The sequence below is a fragment of the Acomys minous genome, assembly GCF_964271855.1.
Source record: "Acomys minous genome assembly, chromosome: 10".
Classification (NCBI taxonomy): domain Eukaryota; kingdom Metazoa; phylum Chordata; class Mammalia; order Rodentia; family Muridae; genus Acomys; species Acomys minous.
The window spans coordinates 12,570,263-12,590,045 of record NC_140491.1 but is presented as its reverse complement, the minus strand read 5'-3'; the positions used below and the strand labels follow the sequence as shown (position 1 = coordinate 12,590,045).

Sequence of the window (19,783 nt, the reverse complement as noted above, 5' to 3'; positions counted from 1 at the left end):
CCTAAGATTATGTATCTTTTATTCTTGTGTTATTCATTGGGATGTTATAAAGCAATAAGGAACCAGATCTGAATGCAGATTGCCTGAGTTTTTAACCACATTCCATCACTCAGTAGATGCAAGCACATGGGTAATCGCTCATTTGCTCCTTGCTTTACTTTTCTCATCTGTGGACCTGTAATTGATAAACAATCAGTCACATGTAAAGTTTTCAGAATCAGTCTTGACAATCAGTATTTTCTGGGCACATAAAAGAATATTCTTATGAGCTTTTGGACCCCCAGTAATGGGATCTACAGTCCCTGAGATTGAAAGTCCATGTAAGTTCTTTTCAGTAAAGTCTTATCTCTTTCATGTAGGGATTTCTCTAAGTTTCTGTGCCTTGTAAAATGTCTGAAATCCACTAGTTGTCAGCTTATTTGTAGAATAACAATGGCTGGCAAGTTGAAAGGCAGAAGTTGCCAGCAATTTCCATCTAATGAACTTAAGTACTCACAGAGTACAAGGCAGTCGTTAGTAAAGTGCACATAAGCCTGAAGTGGACCACTTAAAGGTAAACCTGCAAAGCATATGCTTTGGTGAGTGTTTGCATTGTTACAATACTTGTAGCTTTAGTCCTTTGTTATTGTTGTCCTTAAGGATTGATTTGTTTGAATTTCAAGAGACACAGTGGCTGATCCACTAAACTTATGAAAATGAATTCCCCCAGCCTGTCTCCTTTGCCTAAGTGCTGCAGAATAGCCAGGGAAACCAATTCATTGTACACATGGGAAATCTGTTTACACCATGAATCCTATTTTCTTATGTGAGGCCAACTGCTGGCAAACTCAAAACTGAAAACATTGGCAAGAACAGAAATGCACACAAACACAAAAAGACTTAAATAAAAGCATGTACAGCAGATGGTGGAGATAACTAGTTGATTGTCACTGTCTGCTAGCCCCACTGTACAGCCTTTGAATTGTGGCAGTACCATAATTTTGCCATGATTATCTATGAAATTATGTTGACTATTAAGCTCTGATTCATGCTTTTCTTAAATCATCTGCAGGAGAGATGACATGCTAATTGTACTCTTGAATTTTTTACCCTATGAGTTTGTTATACGCAGACAAGTTTTGCCAAAGAAGAAGTCCAAATGTATATAATTTGACATTGTGATGGATTAATATGTAGGCATTAGAAAGATAGTGCAATTAGACAGCTTTAAATGTGTCCTACATCTTACTGTATATATGACTTTAGGGAGTTACCATCATCCCCTTCTTTCTAAAGGCTCTGTTGTCATTCAGTTGACTGCAATAAATCAAAGTCTAGCAGTGGATTTCAGTGATATCTTATCACAATTATACTCTATGCTAGAGAATTGTCACCTAAGGAATTAGTAATCAATTCAGAATGTCTCAAGGTAAGAACTGTATTTACAGTAGACACCCTGAAATGGATAGTGAACACGTAAATGACTTACTTTTGGAGTTGCCTGGGTTATTTGTTAATGAAAACTTAGTCTCTGAAGTACAACTTTAAATAACAGTAAAAGTAAAATTTGAAATTCAAGTTTTGTATTAGATTGTATTAAATGGCATATAATGGCATATAATTTATTTTTAAATAGCCAAGATTATTTTTATTGCCAGTGGTCTATCTATATTCACTCTCTCTCTCTCTCTCTCTCTCTCTCTCTCTCTCTCTCTCTCTCTCTCTCTCTCTCTCTCTCTGTGTGTGTGTGTGTGTGTGCGTGTGTGTGTGTGTATGTGTTATAATTATTTCAATGGATTTAAAGCCAATTCCTTATGGGTGATCATGTTCAGTCTGAAAAACACAGATCTAAAATCTATGATCCATCAAGTTATTCCCGCAGAGCAAGTACAATTCATCAAAAGGAATAAAGTTGGTGCTTTGCTCATCATAGATTGTGCTAAAATGCAAAACAATGTTTAGCTTCATAGTAAATACAGTTTCCCTGGTTTATTATTAAAAGAAATCCACTACTGTCAGTTAGAAGTCTTGATGACAATGAGATTGCTCCTGAAGAGTTAGCAGCTCTAAACTACTTAACAAGTCAGTCCAAGCATAAGGGTAACCTAAAGACCACAGACAGGATTTTCCAATTAAGCTTTCTTGTACTTTCCCCGACCCCTTCACTTAGTAGTAAAGTTGAACTGCATGGTTTAAAATACATTGTTGTTCTTTCTTTCTTTCTTTCTTTCTTTCTTTCTTTCTTTCTTTCTTTCTTTCTTGTTTGTTTTTCAAGACAGAATTTCTCTGTAGCCCTGCCTGTCCTGGACTCGCTTTGTAGTCCCAGCTGTATTAGAACTCACAGCAATCCACCTGCCTCTGCCTCTTGAGTGCTGGGATTAAAGGCCCCACCACCTGGCTACATCTGTTGCTATTTCAAGTCAACCTTGTTGATCTTTGAATCTCAACCAGGAAGATTATATATAGAAGAGACCCTGAAAGGGGATTTTAGGTGTGAGGGAGTGGAGGAGTTCACCCAAGTCTCCTTTGTAAAAAGCAAAAGCCACCTCAACTTCATAGTATGCCCAGTGGCACTGAACTGAGGAAGAACCCATGCCAAAATAACAGTTTTTCCTGTGACCATCCTGGAAACATGGAACATATAAACAGTCTCCCTTCTGTGGTACTCATTTTTTTTTTTACTAGATGCTCCCTAAGTATGTGACTAGTCTGATCTAGTATCCAGGGTGAATAGTTCCCATGTTCCCATTTTCCCAAATTACATCACATGAATACTGGTAGATTTCAGTGAAGAAATAAAAAAAGAAGAGTCGAAATTGTTGAGCCACAACCCAACTCTGAGGAAATGCCTTGGAACTGTGTGTTAATGCTTCACACGAGATAGATAGGACGTAAGAAATGAAGAGACACACTAATGCCATTCAGATATGAAAGGACATGGGATTTATAGAAGTGACATTATTGGATGTACTTGTTATGGTGGCAAAAATAACATAAATGGAAAGATAAGGGTTGAGAGTATAGAAGAAGTTAGAATCTAGATCCAGAAGGGCCATCTGCACTGAGTCTGGAATTAATAATGAAGCTTATGGAAGACGTGTTAAAAGTAGGAAAGACATACTATAATTATTGTTCTTAAATGATACCAGATTCACACAAGCTCTACAAATGCCACAAATACTAGGCTATTGTACGTGTCTGTCTAGAGCTTAGAGGCAATGTGAAACGTTCTCTCTAATTTTGAGACTCATGCTATCCAATTTTACAATAGCTTAGTTATCACTGCTATGAACTGCAGAGACAAATATAACTTAGATGTTGTTAAGGAACCCTTAAGGTTAGCCTTGAAGGGTTTAGTTGCTCGTGTCTCATTCAACAGAATGAAACTGGACTACGTTGATTGACCCCTTAAAAAATAATGCAGATGACTACATCTCATAGCAAAGGTGAAGGTTTTAAGGTTCTTAGTCTTATTCAAATTTTAAGGTCACATGATTCCACAACTGTATAATGGAAGTCAGATTTTCCTTCTATTTTGTTTCCTGGATGAAATAGGATCAGTTTATCTCTTCCCTAAGAAGATACATAATAAGAACACATTCCAGGTATTTGTAGCCATTATGCAATTTTCCACAAAGTTTGTGTCTCAAAGCAGTGGAAATCCATTTTATTAGAATTAAATAGGTCAGAAGCCTTACACAAATGTTAGAAGGGTGAAATCCACTCTCCTTTCTCTGAACTCAAGGAGCCTATTTCTGTGTCTTTGTTAGTTCCTAGAGTATTTCTGTGTTGCTTAATTTGTAGTGCTAGCTCCCATCTTTAGTGAAAACAGAAGCTGGTGGAATCTTTCCCATATCACTTGACTCTGACATCAGCATTTCTTCTGCCTGCCACTTCTTTTGAAAGGCCCCTTGCAACTATATATTGAGTGCCTCGATAAATAAACCACTATATTTTCTTGTCTTGAAGCCTCTCTATTAACAATTTTATGATTTTTGGAAACCTTGTTTCCCACTTATTGTATTATCTGACCTACTCATAGGTTCCAGAGATCTCAGAGTCAAGCTTTTGAATGGGGAAGAATTCCTCCTACCCCCAAAGGATTGCTGGAGGACATATGCACTGGGCTTTGCACTAAACTCATATAGCTTGGCAGGGTGGGCTTCAGACACTAGAGAATGCCCAGAGTTGCCTTCTTCTCTTGTTGATGGTTTCCAGAAGATGCAGCAGTGCCACCTTAACACTCTCAAAAGAAACAGAAAATAAATAAAAGAAAACATTATAATGAGAAACAAACAAACAAAAAAATCAATGGAGCAAACTAATCCAGGGCTGTTCATTGATTTCCACCCCTACCTTTAGCTGCTTGTTGAGTTTTCTTAGCTGGTCAGTAGAGGTCATTTCCTCGCTTTCCCTTTTATTTCCTTGCTGTACATGCTGAGCTCTTCAGCATTCTTGGTCCTAATCATGATTGCCATTTGTAGTTCAACCAATCAACCTATTGACCAGAGTCAGGAGGCACCAGTCTAAGTGTTCTGAAATTCTCCCTATGAATGTTTTCCCAGGACCAAGCAAAAGTCTCAGGAGTCCATCCCTCAGCAGTACGTCAGAACTCAATGTTTACTGGAAACTTTTCTCAATGATTGAAATCTTGGTCTTCCTTTTCAATCACAGTCACTATGGAATCACTCACAAAGAGTTTGTTTTTACAGGAGACTTTTACAGATAAGCTTTTCTGTGTGTTCTGGGAATGAACAATGAACAACCTAAAGCAAACACGGAAAATACCCATACCAATTAGAACAAATGTATATTTTTTCAAGACCACTATGTTGAAAAAGAGAATGAATCCCTATCATGGACTTAGCTTCTTTAAGAATTAAATTAATGGAATAAAATCAAAATGTTATGATTTGTCCTTGTCCAAAACTAATCTTATTGCAATATAATTATACTCTATACGTAACCTTCCCTATGATATATTTTAGACTTTTGCAAAAAAAAAATGTTTTTAGGAACAAAAAACCACCATGAAACATCTTTAATGCTATGGACATCACTCTTCCTCTCCACACAGCCTGTATTGCTAAATAAACTTGATTCAATATTTTATAAAACCACATTTGTTCAGTCTCTATACATTTATAGAAGCTCATACTGCAGGAGCTATTGTTTAACTTCTCACTTTCAAAGAAAATATTCTGCTGTGATGAAAGGAAACATATATGAGAAAATAATGTTTACAGCATGACTCTGTTTCAGTTCTCTTCTGCATACCTTTACGCTATAATATAATAATATAATGTAACAAATATAGTAATCTAATACACTGTGCTGTTTTAGAAGCGATGCTTTGATCCCCACTGCCTTTTTTTTTAAGGTCAAGTCTTATAACATTTATTTTTTTCCTTTTTTAATTAATTTATTCTTGTTACATCTCAATGGTTATCCCATCCCTTGTATCCTCCCATTCTTCCCTCCCTCCCATTTTCCCCTTATTCCCCTCCCCTATGACTGTTCCTGAGGGGGATTACCTCCCCATGTATATGCTCATAAGGTATCAAGTCTCTTCTTGGTAACCTGCTGTCCTTCCTCTGAGTACCACCAGGTCTCCCCCTCCAGGAGACATGGTCGAAAGTGAGGCACCAGAGTATGTGAGAAAGTAATATCCCACTCTCCACTCTACTGTGGAGAGTGTTCTGTCCATTGGCTAGATCTGGGTAGGGGCTTAAGGTTTACCGCCTGTATTGTCCTTGGCTGGTGCCTTAGTTTGAGCGGGACCCCTGTGCCCAAATCTGCCTATCATAATGTTCTACTTGTAGGCTTCTAGGACCCTCTGGATCCTTCTACTTTGCCATTCTCCCATGATTCTCTCATCTAGAGTCCCAATAGAATGTCCTCCCCTCTGTCTCAGTTTCCTGGTTAGTGAAGGCTTTCGTGAGACATGCCCCTTGGGCTAATATGCAGATATAAGTGAGTATATACCGTTTGAGTCTTTCTGCTTCTGGGTTAACTCACTCATTATAATCATTTCTAGCTCAATCCATTTATCCACAAATTTCGGGAATTCCTTGTTTTTAATAGCTGAATAGTATTCCATAGTGTATATGTACCACAGTTTCTTTATCCATTCTTCTACTGATGGACACTTAGGCTGTTTCCATGTTCTGGCTGGCTTCCTCAAGACCCAGCTATTCCACTCCTTGGGATATACCCAGAAGATGCTTCAGCACACAATAAGAAAATTTGCTCAACCATGTTCATAGCACTCACTGCCTTTAAGTGTGGAACTCAAAGGTATTCTTACAGCAATGGCATCTCTAAGTGCTTTAAAGGTCCATTCCTGAAGAGGGATTCTTTATTGTTCGGTATATATTCTATAGCTTTCTAACAGCAATAACAGCATTTAGAATGAATAAGGAAAATAAATATGACAGCAAGTATAATCACCCGCTTGTCTTAAAACTGAAAGATTGATGGCCATTAGTATAAAATAATTATAAATTGATACTTATTTATCTTTTACTACCACCCAAATCACATTTCCAGCACAAGCATTATAATGTAGCCATAATAATAATTTAAAAACCTATTAACCTTTTAAAATTAGCATCTAGTCATCTAGGTTTTGTTTAAAGTTCCATTACAACAAGAATGTATTTTTCTTTCCTGGTATCAGTGACTGATAGTTCAACATCCTGATTGGAAGAAAATGATGACTTTTGATTTTAGGAAAGAAAAAGTTTTCAGCTGAGTAAATCTATCCCGAAGCGTTAGTTTTTTATTTGTTCTAAATACATCTTATGTCACCTTACTCAGAGACACTTTCCACATGTAATTCCCATCCCCGCCTGTTTTTGAGTGGAAGTTCTGTGTTGTTAAAATTTCTTAACATCTCATTGTAATTCTAGTGTGTGTAGGGGGCATACGTGTGCCAATATACCTTCTTTCTCCCATCTACTATGATGTGGGCAATAAAATGGCACTCTAACTTTTGTGTTCTGAGATTTACCAAAATATTATGCACAATGATTCACGTCTATATCTGCATGTATGAGTGAAGGGAAAACTCTTAGTTTACACCCTGATGAATGAAGGTCAGAATCCCTCAGGTAAATGAATTCCAATATGAAAGAATCCAAGAGAGTGGAAGGAAAATCACAAGAGTGATGGTTATTACAGTAGAAACATACACATACAAGATGATGGCCCCAACCTGTCTCATTGGGATAAGGAAGCAGGAACTGTAGAAATAAAAGGCCTGGTTCCTTCCTGGGTTTCAGAGCTTCAGCTTCTATGAAGAACTTCTTTCTTTTCCTTACTCTTTGCTTTATCACATAACACTCTATTTCCTCCAATTTGGCCCAGATGAAGGGAGGAATGAAAAAAGAAACGTCATATCTGATGTTCATTAACTGATCACGCCCAAGCTGTCACAATAAAGGTTTCTGTTTCTGTGTAGTTCTCATGTGCCCACCAGCGCATTCACATTTGCGTTGTTTCAGCAAGTTAGCCTGATACGAGTGTGCACAACCGTGGCTGTGTGAAGTGATGCCACATTCAGAGTGACAATGGTCTGAACCTCAGGGCAGTAAGTGCTTCTTGCTATATATTCAATTGCCATTTAACTGAGGATAGCCTAAGGTATGAGGAAAAGTTGCTGATGCTTTCAAACATGTTTAGACATTTTAATATTGTCTAGACATGTCAGCAGTGAATGAAAAAAACACTCCGAGGTATAACACAGTAAATTTCTGTAATTAAAGTGGCTGAGTTTTCAACACTTTGGTAGGGAGCCTTCTGTTTGAACTTCTTAATTAAATATGGTTATATCTCCGAACATTTTCTTTGAAAAGGCTGTACCTGAAGTGTCGGTGGCCAGATTTTATCTATGAAGGAGACATGAATGAAGTAGAAAGCATTGCTTCCAGATCTCAGGCTGTCATTCAGAGCAGTTAATTTTATTATGGGCAGCATAATTCATCTGTGGTTCACTCATGTGATCTAGAGTTGCCTCACCCCCAACCCAAGCCTCCCACTTGGGAGTGCTTAAAAAACAGACTTACTGCTTATGCTGGTTTAAGTTTAGCATCTTGGTTCTACTTGTTGGTTTTGCCTGGCTCCCCCATGAGCTACACTCATCCACATCACTGGCTGGGGTGGATTTATTAAGACAGCTTTGACAGCCGGATCTTCTTTTCCAGTGGCAAGCATCTTTAGAGAAGACAAACTTGACTTCCTCTTCCAGTGGTGGCCCCGGAACTCTTAGAGCAGTTGCAAATGCTTCTAGACCTCTTGAAGGCCTTGAAGGAGACAACATAGTAGCTTTCGGCCATCTTCTAGTTGTCAGCACCACCCTCGTTTCAAAAGATCAAAATAAAAACTTCACCCCTGTCAGAGGAGATATCATGAGATATCTTAAAGGGGCATGGGCAGAGAGATTAGAGGACTAAATTGCCTCTGTACTTCCATCAGGAAGTTTGCACAGCTTAGGATGTGTGGTCCTTTTGCTTTATCAATTTGATATCAGAACAGTACATTGTACTTTAGGTATTTGTCCTGTATTCATTATCATGGTGATAAGGTTAACCTCTGAGTCATTCATTGCTAAATTGATGTATTTTTATGTTGATGATGATCTTTACTGTGCTTTCTAGACTGAGAAAGATATCCAGCCTCCTAGCAACCCAGTAGTTTCGGGGGCAGGTTTTAAGGCAATGACAGTCTTTGGGATTTTTTCAGTTTGTGTTCCAAGGAAAACTCTGTTTAATTATTTTTACTACTGTTTTGCCCACCCATGGTGGATAATGAATCAGTCTTCAGAGTACAACTTCTAGGAGCTGATTCTCATGTGGTCCTGAGGATAAGCTCAGACTGTTAAGCTTGGCAGGACGTGCCTTTACCTGATAGGCCGCTCTGTGGGCCACACTTGTTTAATTAGTTGCATATGGTATAAGCCCTTCTAGTTGACAACTTTTGGCAACATTTAGAAATGCTTTTAGGAAAGACAAATAGCATTTCTAACATCTGGAATTCAAGACAAAATATTTTCAAAATAGAAAAAAAAAAGAAACACATACTTTCTTTGGAACTAAGAAAATACATTTCCCATTGACAGAATTTATTAAGGATATACAGATACTTGATTTTAAAGTTCAAAGTAGAGGATGATCATCGATCTTTAAAATTCAAAACACTGGGGACCTGTCCATTTACCTCATGAGTTGTGCAGATAAGTAATGTGTAAGTACAGTAAATACATGATACATATAATTTAATCATAAAGCCTCCTTAGAAATATTTCAAAGGTCAAAATGCAACATGTGCATGCTTTCTCAGGTGAATGGTAAGAACAGCACATGACCAGTTCCAGTCAAATAAGCATCCCCACCTTCACCAACCTTTCCTCCTGAAAAGCTGTCTTCAGTTGTTTGAAGGGGTCCTCTGTGCTCTCCTAGAATAACGGTGCCTCAAATGCTATAAAAAAAGCTTTCAGAAATACTTCATGTTTCTGTATATCCAAGCTTCTCTTATTGTACCTAAAGATATTACATATTATCTGTCTTTCTTGGTAGTTTTTTTTTTTGTTTGTTTTGTTTTGTTTTGTTTTGTTTTGTTCTGGAGCTTGCTTTGTAGACCATGATGGCCTTGAACTCACTGAGAAATGCCTGTCTCTGTCTCCTGAGGTCTAGGACTAAAGGTGTGTGCTACCAAGACTGGCCTTTATTTATTTGTTTGTTTGGTTGGTTGGTTTTTTGTTTGTTTGTATGTAAGATATTACATTATTTCTTCTCTCCTCTTTACTTCCTCTGGGTCTTCCCACGCATCCCAATTATTCTCTCCATAATCCATGCTCAGGGTTTGCTTAATTCTTTTTGCATATAAATGTGAGGGCATATCTGTCTTTTTTTTTTTTTTTTTTTTTTTTTTTTAGTGACTTGGATAACAGTAATTGACCTATAAGTCACTCCACTATTATTATTTATAAAGGAGTAATGTGGTATAATGGCGAGGTCCTAAAGAGAAAGTCAGAACAGCCCTTGGACTCAGTCCTTCCACAGGCTTGGCCCCTCACTGCTTCTGTCCTCTTTGATCTTCAGGTGATGCAATAAAAAATGGATAGACTATAGGAAGGTACTTCACATATATTCTAAACCATTCTAGAAATCCTTACTTTTATAATGGCCTGTAACTGTGCTCCGGAGCAGGAAGTTAATTTTATGTCTAAGAAAGGACTTTAACTCTCCACACCAATGTAATATTTCTAGTAAATTGCATAATTCCCTTAAAATGGAGAGTTACACAAGTAATGTTAAGCAGAAAGAGTCTTATGAATACCATTTCTACATCTATTATTCTTAATAATTGATAAGGGTTGGGGTTTAAGAAAGCAAAATGGATTAACAGATAGGTAAAGGCACTTGCCACCAAGGCTGAAGCCCAGAGTTTGTTACTGGGATGCACATCATGGGAAAAGAGATACTAACTCCTGTGTTGTCCTCTGATATGATCATGCATATGTATACACATAAATGCATACACATACACAATAAATGAACAAATATAGGGTAAAAGATTTGGGAGAATACAAATTGTCAAAAAGCCTTTAAACTGCTAGCTTATTATTGAAATCACTTTTAAATAATGATATATTTACATGTAGAAAATTTTGTTACTATTAATATAGTCCGTGCTAATGAGATTTGATTTAGCTGTTTTCCATCTTTATTTGGTTCAAAGTAATGGACATAACACTTCAGCAAAGATATAATAACTTTCCTAGATGTTAAAAGAAAAACCACATTCCTTAAAGAGGAAAAGGAGGTAATGGTTATACAAAAATTAAGGCTTCTATAATCCTACACAGAATATCTTTTTATGGAAGATAGAATTATGTTCAATGATCTTCAATGTCCTTGCATAATATAATAATAATAATAATAATAATAATAATAATAATAATAATAATAATAATAACAACATGTACCAGCATAATTAAAATAAGAAAAACATATACTCACAGAGAACTGCTATCCTGCTCATCAGTTCCCTTAATAAATTGCATCATAATACAAATTGCATGTGTTAATCATTGGCATTTCTTTTGAAGATTTATTTCAGTCACTGAGAAGGGAAGTTCTGATTGCTCCTGATGACTCCTTTATAGTCATTCTTGATTATTTTCTAAATTTGATGACAAACACTGCAATATGTCTCAGCCAATTAGGCTTGTCAGCTTCCACTGTGGTCCCCAATCATGTGCTTGACTTTGGAAATGACAAGAGGTCCTTAATAACAGTCATGCTGCTGGGTAGAGATATGGCAGCTTGCAAATAGGCCATGGCAAAAAAGGAAATAATGCATTTCATTAAAAGCAGTAGGAGGTCAAACATGTTAGTAGGAAATACTGTAGACTGTGAATTAAGGACAGAAAGAGAGATTCAATAATTCAGATGTAGTTGACTAGAAAATTAGGCATTTTTAATGTTTTTTCTTTTAAAAATATTTTATTAATATATTCATATTATATCTCAATTGTTTTTTATTAATTTATTCATATTACATCTCAATGGTTATCCCCTCCCTTGTATCCTCCCATTCTTCCCTCCCTCCCATTTTCCCCTTACTTCCTTCCCCTATGACTGTGACTGAGAGGGATTTCCTCCCCCTGTATATGCTCATAGGGTATCAAGTCTCTTCTTGGTAGCCTGCTATCCTTCCTCTGAGTGCCACCAGGTCTCCCCATCCAGGGGACGTTAGTCAAATTAAAATAAATACATTCCTTATGAACTATGTGTAGGTTTACACACAATTTTCAGGAATAGTAGGAAGACTTGTTGGCTTATCAGCATAGCTGTTCAACCTGTTTATAAACACATCCCAAACAAAAGGAAAACAGAAATATCAATTTAAAACTAGGAGTACAGATTCCTCCAAAGCAGCTTGCTCTGGAAGCCATTGTGTAAGTAAACAAAGAGAGTGATATGAGAAAGTCATATCCCACTCTCCACTCTACTCTGGAGAATGTTCTGTCCATTGGCTAGATCTGGGTAGGGGTTTAAAGTTTACCGCCTGTATTGTCCTTGGCTGGTGCCTTAGTTTGAGTGAGACCCCTGGGCCCAAATCTGCCTATCATAGTGTTCTACTTGTAGGTTTCTAGGACCCTCTGGATCCTTCTACTTTGCTATTCTCCCATGCTTCTCTCATCTAGAGTCCCCTTAGGATGCCCTCCCCTCTGTTCCAGTTTCCTGGTAAGTGAAGGCTTTCTTGGGACATGCCCCTTGGGCTAGTATGCAGATATGTCCCCTGGAGGTGAAGACCTGGTGGCACTCAGAGGAAGGACAGCAGGTTACCAAGAAGAGACTTGATACCCTATGAGCATATACAGGGGGAGGTAATCCCCCTCAGGAACAGTCATAGGGGAGGGGAATAAGGGGAAAATGGGAGGGAGGGAAGAATGGGAGGATACAAGGGATGAGATAACCATTGAGATGTAACAAGAATAAATTAATAATAAAAAAGAGAGTGATATGATGGAAAACAAATATAAATCATTCCTTTAGAGCATGACCATCTCCTTCAGGAAGATTGTTCCCATTTCAGTAACTATATTCCCATTTCCTTATATGTGCTGGGTAAATACTATATGGAGGAAAAACATTGAATTTTTTAATGACATGAGGAAAATACCTGTTTACAGACCAGATCTTACACTCTACATGTTCAAGTTATGTTTTTTTTTATTAAAAGTGTGTATGCCAGTCAAGATAGGATATATTCTCACAGATGTAATAATTCTTTGTCTAAATCAGATGGATTACAAAAATTACATCATACAAAAATAAATCGTTAGAATTGTTTTGTTTTAAATCAATGACAAAGTAAAAGGATTCAGCATTGAAAAAATAATGAAAATGTCTCTGTGTGTGTGTGTGTGTGTCTGTGTTGTGTATCTGTGTGTGTGTGTGTGTGTGTGTGTGTGTGTGTGTGTGTGTGTTCTTGTATGCATGGTGCATGGTGTCCATGGACGCCAGAATAAGGTATCAGATGCCCTAGAATTGGGTTTATAGTTGTTTGTGAGCCTCTGTGTGGATGCTAGAAACATAACCCCAGTCCTCTAAAAGTGTATCTGGTGCTCTTAACTGCTGAGCAATCTATCTAGACCACTCCTCATCACCTTAGTTTCATCTGACTATTAAAGCTAAGGGATTTGTTCATCTAGAACTCAAATAGTAATGTGAAAACCTGCAATGAATAATTACATACTCCAGTAATCCATCCCTAAAGACAAAAGTAAACAAATGATTGAAGAGTGTTTATTTATGACATCTAGTAAGGTAAAGCTTGAACAATACCAGGACTTGTGTAAATAACTGTGTCATTTAAAACCTAAGCCATTTTGGATTATGCACATGTAACTTACTGTTTATGAGTACATGGTGAAGTCAGAATTAGTTTATTTTTAAAGTCCAAACTTGTAATAATTTCATACCCATATATTTATTTGGTGATAACTTAATGTGTTTTATGAGTAATAAATGAAATTATGAACTACATACATAAAACCCGGCAGAATCTGTCATGGAAGAGCAAATTTCTGGTTTTTTTTTTCTTTCTTTTTCTTCTTTCTCTAAAAATTAGTAAAGGCCTGTAAATAGATTTTTAATTTTAAAAATGTACGTGATCACATATCATAATTTTATTCATGCATACTGGTATCTCTTGACTGCAGTATTTAATCTCAATCCCTAAGAAACCTGTGGATATGACTTGACTTGTTCAAATTGAAGACATTTCCTATTCCTTTGATAAACAACATTAATTAGAAGCGCACACCGTTCCACTGATCATTTCAGAACTTGACCACAGTTACTCAATACATTATATTTCAGATTTCCAGTCAGCAAACACATTTGTGAATGTACTTTGATGTAACACTCATGTACTGTCCTACCACACACATTAGGTCATCCGTCTCAGTGGTAGAAGATGAAGGATGAAAGGGGTGGGGCTTGTGCTATGGCTAATGTGCTTGCATCATTAACTTGCTTGTACACTGCTTTTGTACTTTATACCATTTAATGTGCTGTCAGATGAGGTTCTACTTTGCAGTCACCGTTGTGTCTTCGAATGCATTTTAAATATAAGGTTCTGCATATTTGCATATTCTATGAATAATGCATAGTGAATGAAATCCAGTTGGCAACAGCACACTATTTATGGGATAACTTATAGATACAGAAATTTATCTTTTTCGATTTGATACGTTTTTCTTGTTTATATGGAAAATTTATATCCATTGAAGTGTACATATGCACTTAACACCTGAGAGTATCTGCATGGCTCTGCAGTGCACCAAATGAATAGATAACTGGCTATTTTACATACTTCGATTATTTCAATCTTCTGTTGTTTCTATTTCTGCAAAACCTTATCTTTACGAAATAAATACTCTTCTGTGGGGTGATGAGTAGCAGGCTCATATGCATCAGGAAAGCCTGTTGATGCATGCGTAACACTGATGGCTTCTTTTTTAATTTCAGATTCAAGGCCTCTTCCGGATGTAGCGCTGACTGGCAAGTGCACCCGTGAGTGTGATGAGTACGGCCACTCAGACTCCTGCTGGATGCCAGTCCGCACTTCTCCAGAGAGGAAGAAGAGCCAGCCCAAACTATCCACTTTCATGCCTGTCGATGAACGAGGAAGCCAGGAAAAGCTGGCGAATGGCGAGGCTGCCATCATGGGTGACCGCAACAGAAACCTCCTGAACAAAAAGTTGACCTCATCCTATGAGACCTTCAGTGCAGCTAGTTTCAGCAAAAATGAGGAAGCCAGCCCGGAGGATATTCCTCTAACAAAAACAGGGGAGTATAAGCCATCTCCTGTCAACACTCTCACTAGAAGAGAAGTTTACCTGTAGGCTGTCTTGGAGCAACAGCAGAGTTCTTTTCACGTATGAGGAGAGTTAGGGGCAAGAACACTACAAAGTAAAAACATTTAATCACAAAGAGGGGGCTACCAAAGAGACAAAGCTTTGCCTGCCACTTCCGCCTCCAAGTCAGGCCTTTAGTGATACTGTTTGCCTGATGAGTGTACAAAGTAGAATCCATTCTTGTCACTTGCATGTCTATACCCTTCACTGATCCCCAACACCCGCTCTCTTTCCCTACCCCTCCTCAAACCCAAATAACAACAAGAAAAGATGGTTGCAAGTTCTTTTCATGGTAACAAATCTGATTAGCAGAACACAACACACTCTCATTATCCCTAATCTGAAACATGATTTTGGTCACTTTGATTTGTTTGAGTGTCATCTGGCTGGTTAATAAAATCAGGATGGGTTAACATATACTTCAGACATGCTATCAATGGTTTATTATTGGTAAAGTCAGCCCTTTAAAATTGATAAAATCTCTTAAATGGTACAGTCCTTCCAAAATGGGCTTTTTGAAAAATTAATTTAGGAAGACATCAGCTTTAATATTCTAACAAAAATATAAGAGCAAATTAAAACTCAGTGGGAGAATGCAGTTCCATGCTGCCATATGTTGTTAATTTTGGGTCAAAGGCATCAACTTCTGTTCCATACATTTACAGAATATACTCACCCAATCTTGACAAATCAGTGACAAGACTTATGACTTATAGAGATATGTTTTGGAATAGAATCACTCATGAATGAACTTGAACTATTATGTCATTATGAGGCCAAAGATCACATGGCAGATCAGGGAAATAATGAAATTGATTTGGTCTTCACATGAAAATACAGTAAACAACAGAAGCAACCAAACCTGTGCGCAAGCAGAAACACACAGATGCTAGTTTGTTTTATATTAGCTCTTTTTCCAGAAAACAATATTCTTTTAAACAAAATTTAGTTGAATGCTTAGAAAATGAAAGAACTAATAAGACACATATTTAGTATTATAATAGGCAATTGATCAAAACCCAAGCCTAGTCTCATGTTGTACTGTCAGGGAATATTTTACTTTTTAATGTCATAGTAAGGCATAGTGAAATACAAAAAGACACACTGGAATATGATTTTATGAGGTCTCCTATTGTCATTTCAGGATTCCCAACTATTCCTGATGATCTTATTATTTCTAAGTATCATTGTCTTTTTCACTTGGTCAGGACACAAGTGCATCAATTTCAAATTCTGTGTAATAAAGAAGTATTTTCCGACTCTCCACATTTAAACAACATAACATTTTAATTGACTTGTCATTAATGTGATTTGAATATTATTCAATGTGTGTCTTAAACAACCTCTGAAGATAAAAGAATGAGTTATGGACAATATTATTTCTCACAGTATGTGCATCTCAAAATTGGAAAATATATAGATTTTTCCAGGGATACAGAATATGCAGATTTTGATTGCTTTGCTCTATGCAAGACGATTTAAGAATATTGAAATTTGATCTGGGACATTCAGAAGGAAGTGACAATCCATGGACAGAATAGGGGATGACAGGTAAAGAGAGCTAACGTTCTCATCACTGAATGTTGGTTACTTGGTTAAGGCGTAGCCTTGATTATTTTCTACAAAACTGTAGAGACACTGTAGTTTTGGGTAGTTTCACGCTTTGCAGAATTTCTTAGACTATAAGGTGAAGAAACCTAGGCTATAGGTTGATAATTCACTGAAGGTCATCAAAATACTTATCTTTGAGGGACATTTCTCTGGTGAGTCTTTTGAGATCATTTCCTTATGCTCTTTGTTAAGTGGAAATTTCATTTTGATGTTAGTTTATGTATAATAGGTAGAATGAAAAAAGATGCAATTGATATAAAAACACCAGGCTAAAATATCAATAATTGAACATGCTTATGTTTGGTTATTATTTAGACTATGGAAAGATGAAATTCTAGAACTTTGTTAGGAAACTGCATTCAAGCAGTTCTGCCTTGTATAATCTGTAAGTACCTATTAAGACAAAATACTTCTAAAGATACTTATGAAAATGTATACATATTTTTCTTGCACGCTACAAAAGAAATAATTGCATAACACTGATGTTCAACACGTTTTATATGCATATTTTCTTTCTTTCATGGGACACTTGAAGCCACTAGATAGCTCATTTCACCCTTAAAACCCTTTGTTCTCTATAAAGCTAATACAGGTCACACTGGACCTAGAAGTTTATTCAATCCACATTCCACGATGATGTTTGCACCACATGCCAGGCAGCCATGTCATTGTCATTTAATGTGTGAACCTCTCTTTAGAACTAAAATGGATGTGAAAGAATAAAATTCAGTGTACTGTAAGTATTCGCAGTAAATTCTAGTAGAATTAGTTATCATAACATGTTTATTATATAATGAGCTGGCATGACACAGAAATATATTTTGTGTTTGTACGACTTTTATTTTGAATAGGTTAAATCCGGTGCCACTCCATATATAGAGTGCTTTTGAAAAAAATAATAAAAACAACAAAAAAAATAAATAAATGAGTGAATGCAAAATAAGCAACTGTGCCTTTTATACCTCTTGTTATGGTAAAAAACAAACAAACAAACAAATGGTTGTTGGGTTTGGATAATGAGGGGACATGGGCTATTCCCAACTTTTTTGATCCTGTATATTTATCCATGTTTATTTTCTGAGAATAAATAATATATTAAAACTTTGCCTTCTGAAAAACTCAGATAATGGACCAGTCTTAAATATTGTTCATTCATAAGACAAGATTCAGGCATTAATATGGGGCTGCTTAAATCTCTTTGGATGGTTAAATCATTGGTTATACAGTCACACTGGAAAATATTATCAGAGGTGAAATCAGTTCATTTTGCAAGTTATAATATTGATTTGGAAGTTTTATTTTTTCATTGTGTCAGGTAGTCTTTCACTTTTTGTTTTACAATATATAAACTCTCTTTGTTTTCTGTACACAAGACTCTAAAGTGGAATTTTGCATGATAATACATATAGGGCACATTTACAAATTGAGTAACTATAAAAATGTGTGTATTTAAATGTCTGTAGCATCTGTCCAAAATCGACTGCTCTGTCTGAATCTCCAGATTTCATTGTTGTTTGCTTTTTTTGACTGGACTATTGCCTGAGTTTCAGAAAACAAAGGAGGCATTATTTTTATGAGAGGAAGAACTAAGGTGGTACAGAGGGACATCTCCCTGAAAGGCTACCCTGGGAGGCCAGGTTAGAGGAAAAGACAAAATGAAACACACAGGCCGGAGAGAAACTGCCAGGAATCAAACAGCCATCTTAAAAACAGTTGTGAGAAATCTTAAAGCCTATGACATTTCAAACCATAGGCTACATAAGCAGTAAACAAATAGCAGTATCCTTCAAATAATAAATTAAAGGAGCAAAGTTCATTGGGGATATGGTATAATTTGTTAGTTGTGACCCAGGTGTGGTGTGTGTGTGACATCTGGAGGAGGCATCATTCCTTCAGCTACCTAGGGTTTACTTTCAGACAACTTTCCTACATTTTAAAGCACTTGCATTCCGTGTGGTACGATCTGTTTGTAATGTTAATCATTGACTATTGTTCTGCTACTTGGATGTTGATAGTGAAGCAGAGAACAATTAATCATCATTGATTATGTCACTATGCACGCGACTTTGCTAAACATGGCGAAATGTATTAAACACTCGTCCAACTATTTATGAAATACTTTACATAATTTAATTTGCTTTTGTACAGTTTTATGTAAATAAATTGCTTGTCATTTTTGTCTTTACAAATTAAAATATAACATGATCAAATGGTTTCACACTTGTAAGTGTGCATTTCTGTTGATAATTGTGTTTTGGCTAGAAGAAAGTAAGTGAATGCCTGATTCATTTTGAGTTAATAATCATTGCTTTTCGGTATGTTAAGGTAAAGAAAGACAGATAATGGGATGGTAATTGGGGATTAAGGGTGAGCTGTGTGATGGGGGGTCTTTGCAGTGGTAGGGCAAGGAAACCACGAAGAGAAGAGAATGAAAACTTAGCTCAGATTGACTTCATCAACCTGGATCAAACATTTTAGAGGGTCTGATTTCAGCTAATTTATTCCCCACACATTTAAAATGCTATAATTTGGGAAAAAATTTCCAGGTACAATACAATTCCTTTTGCCCAAGAAGCGTAATTACACCAAAATTCAACTCAAGATACATGTCATTTCTTCCAAGAAGATGGATTCTAGAGATAGGCTCTCAGTACATAAGGAAGGATCCACTTTGGTCTAGATCATACCACTAGAAAAGAGGTCATTTGGGCTATTAACCACCTCTGGTCCTGGTTGTAGGGGCTTGATATGGCCTGACCCGACAGTTAACACAGATCACCAGGTTATTAATCACTTCTAATTTCGAGCTTTCTAGATATAAAAGTTTTTACATTCATTCCTCTGAGAGGAAAATCGTATGTGCTTAAATTCCTGATTTTTTCCTGGTGATCTGGGGCACAAAAATCTTAGGGCTCCAGTGTGTGTAATTGGCATATTATTTTCTTGATAGTAGAATGGAATTTGTATTCTTCACTTTTCTAGATATTTCTGGGGCAGTGACACAGATAGCCTTAAATTTCTATACTATATACACAAAAATATTTTTTCAACAAAATATTTTAACAAGATTTTCTCTCCACTGATACATACAAAAATTTCACACTTAAGATCAAATTCATTTCAATTCAGAATGTACCTCTCTATATATAATTTTAAACACAGCTTTTTAATTGTTGTTTTGTGATCTGAGCAATGAAACTTAAGATTTAATCTATTATGTTATCCTATAATAGACAATCCCAACAAACATAATTCTTGTGT

General features: G+C 36.6%; 1 protein-coding gene across 5 annotated transcripts in view; it reads left to right on the top strand.

The window, feature by feature from the left end:
* The window catches only part of PCDH7 (protocadherin 7), a 420,420-nt gene extending 401,684 nt beyond the window's left edge, over window positions 1–18,736 (top strand). For 3 of the 5 annotated variants that reach the window (XM_084798655.1, XM_084798654.1, XM_084798653.1), the window contains exon 3: window positions 14,523–18,736. In XM_084798655.1, coding sequence (XP_084654781.1) covers window positions 14,523–14,899 — 377 coding nt within the window. In that variant the 3' untranslated portion in view covers window positions 14,900–18,736. The remainder of the gene's footprint in view (window positions 1–14,522) is intronic. The other 2 variants (XM_084798658.1, XM_084798656.1) reach the window with 1 other exon arrangement.
* The last annotated feature ends 1,047 nt before the right edge of the window (window positions 18,737–19,783 follow it).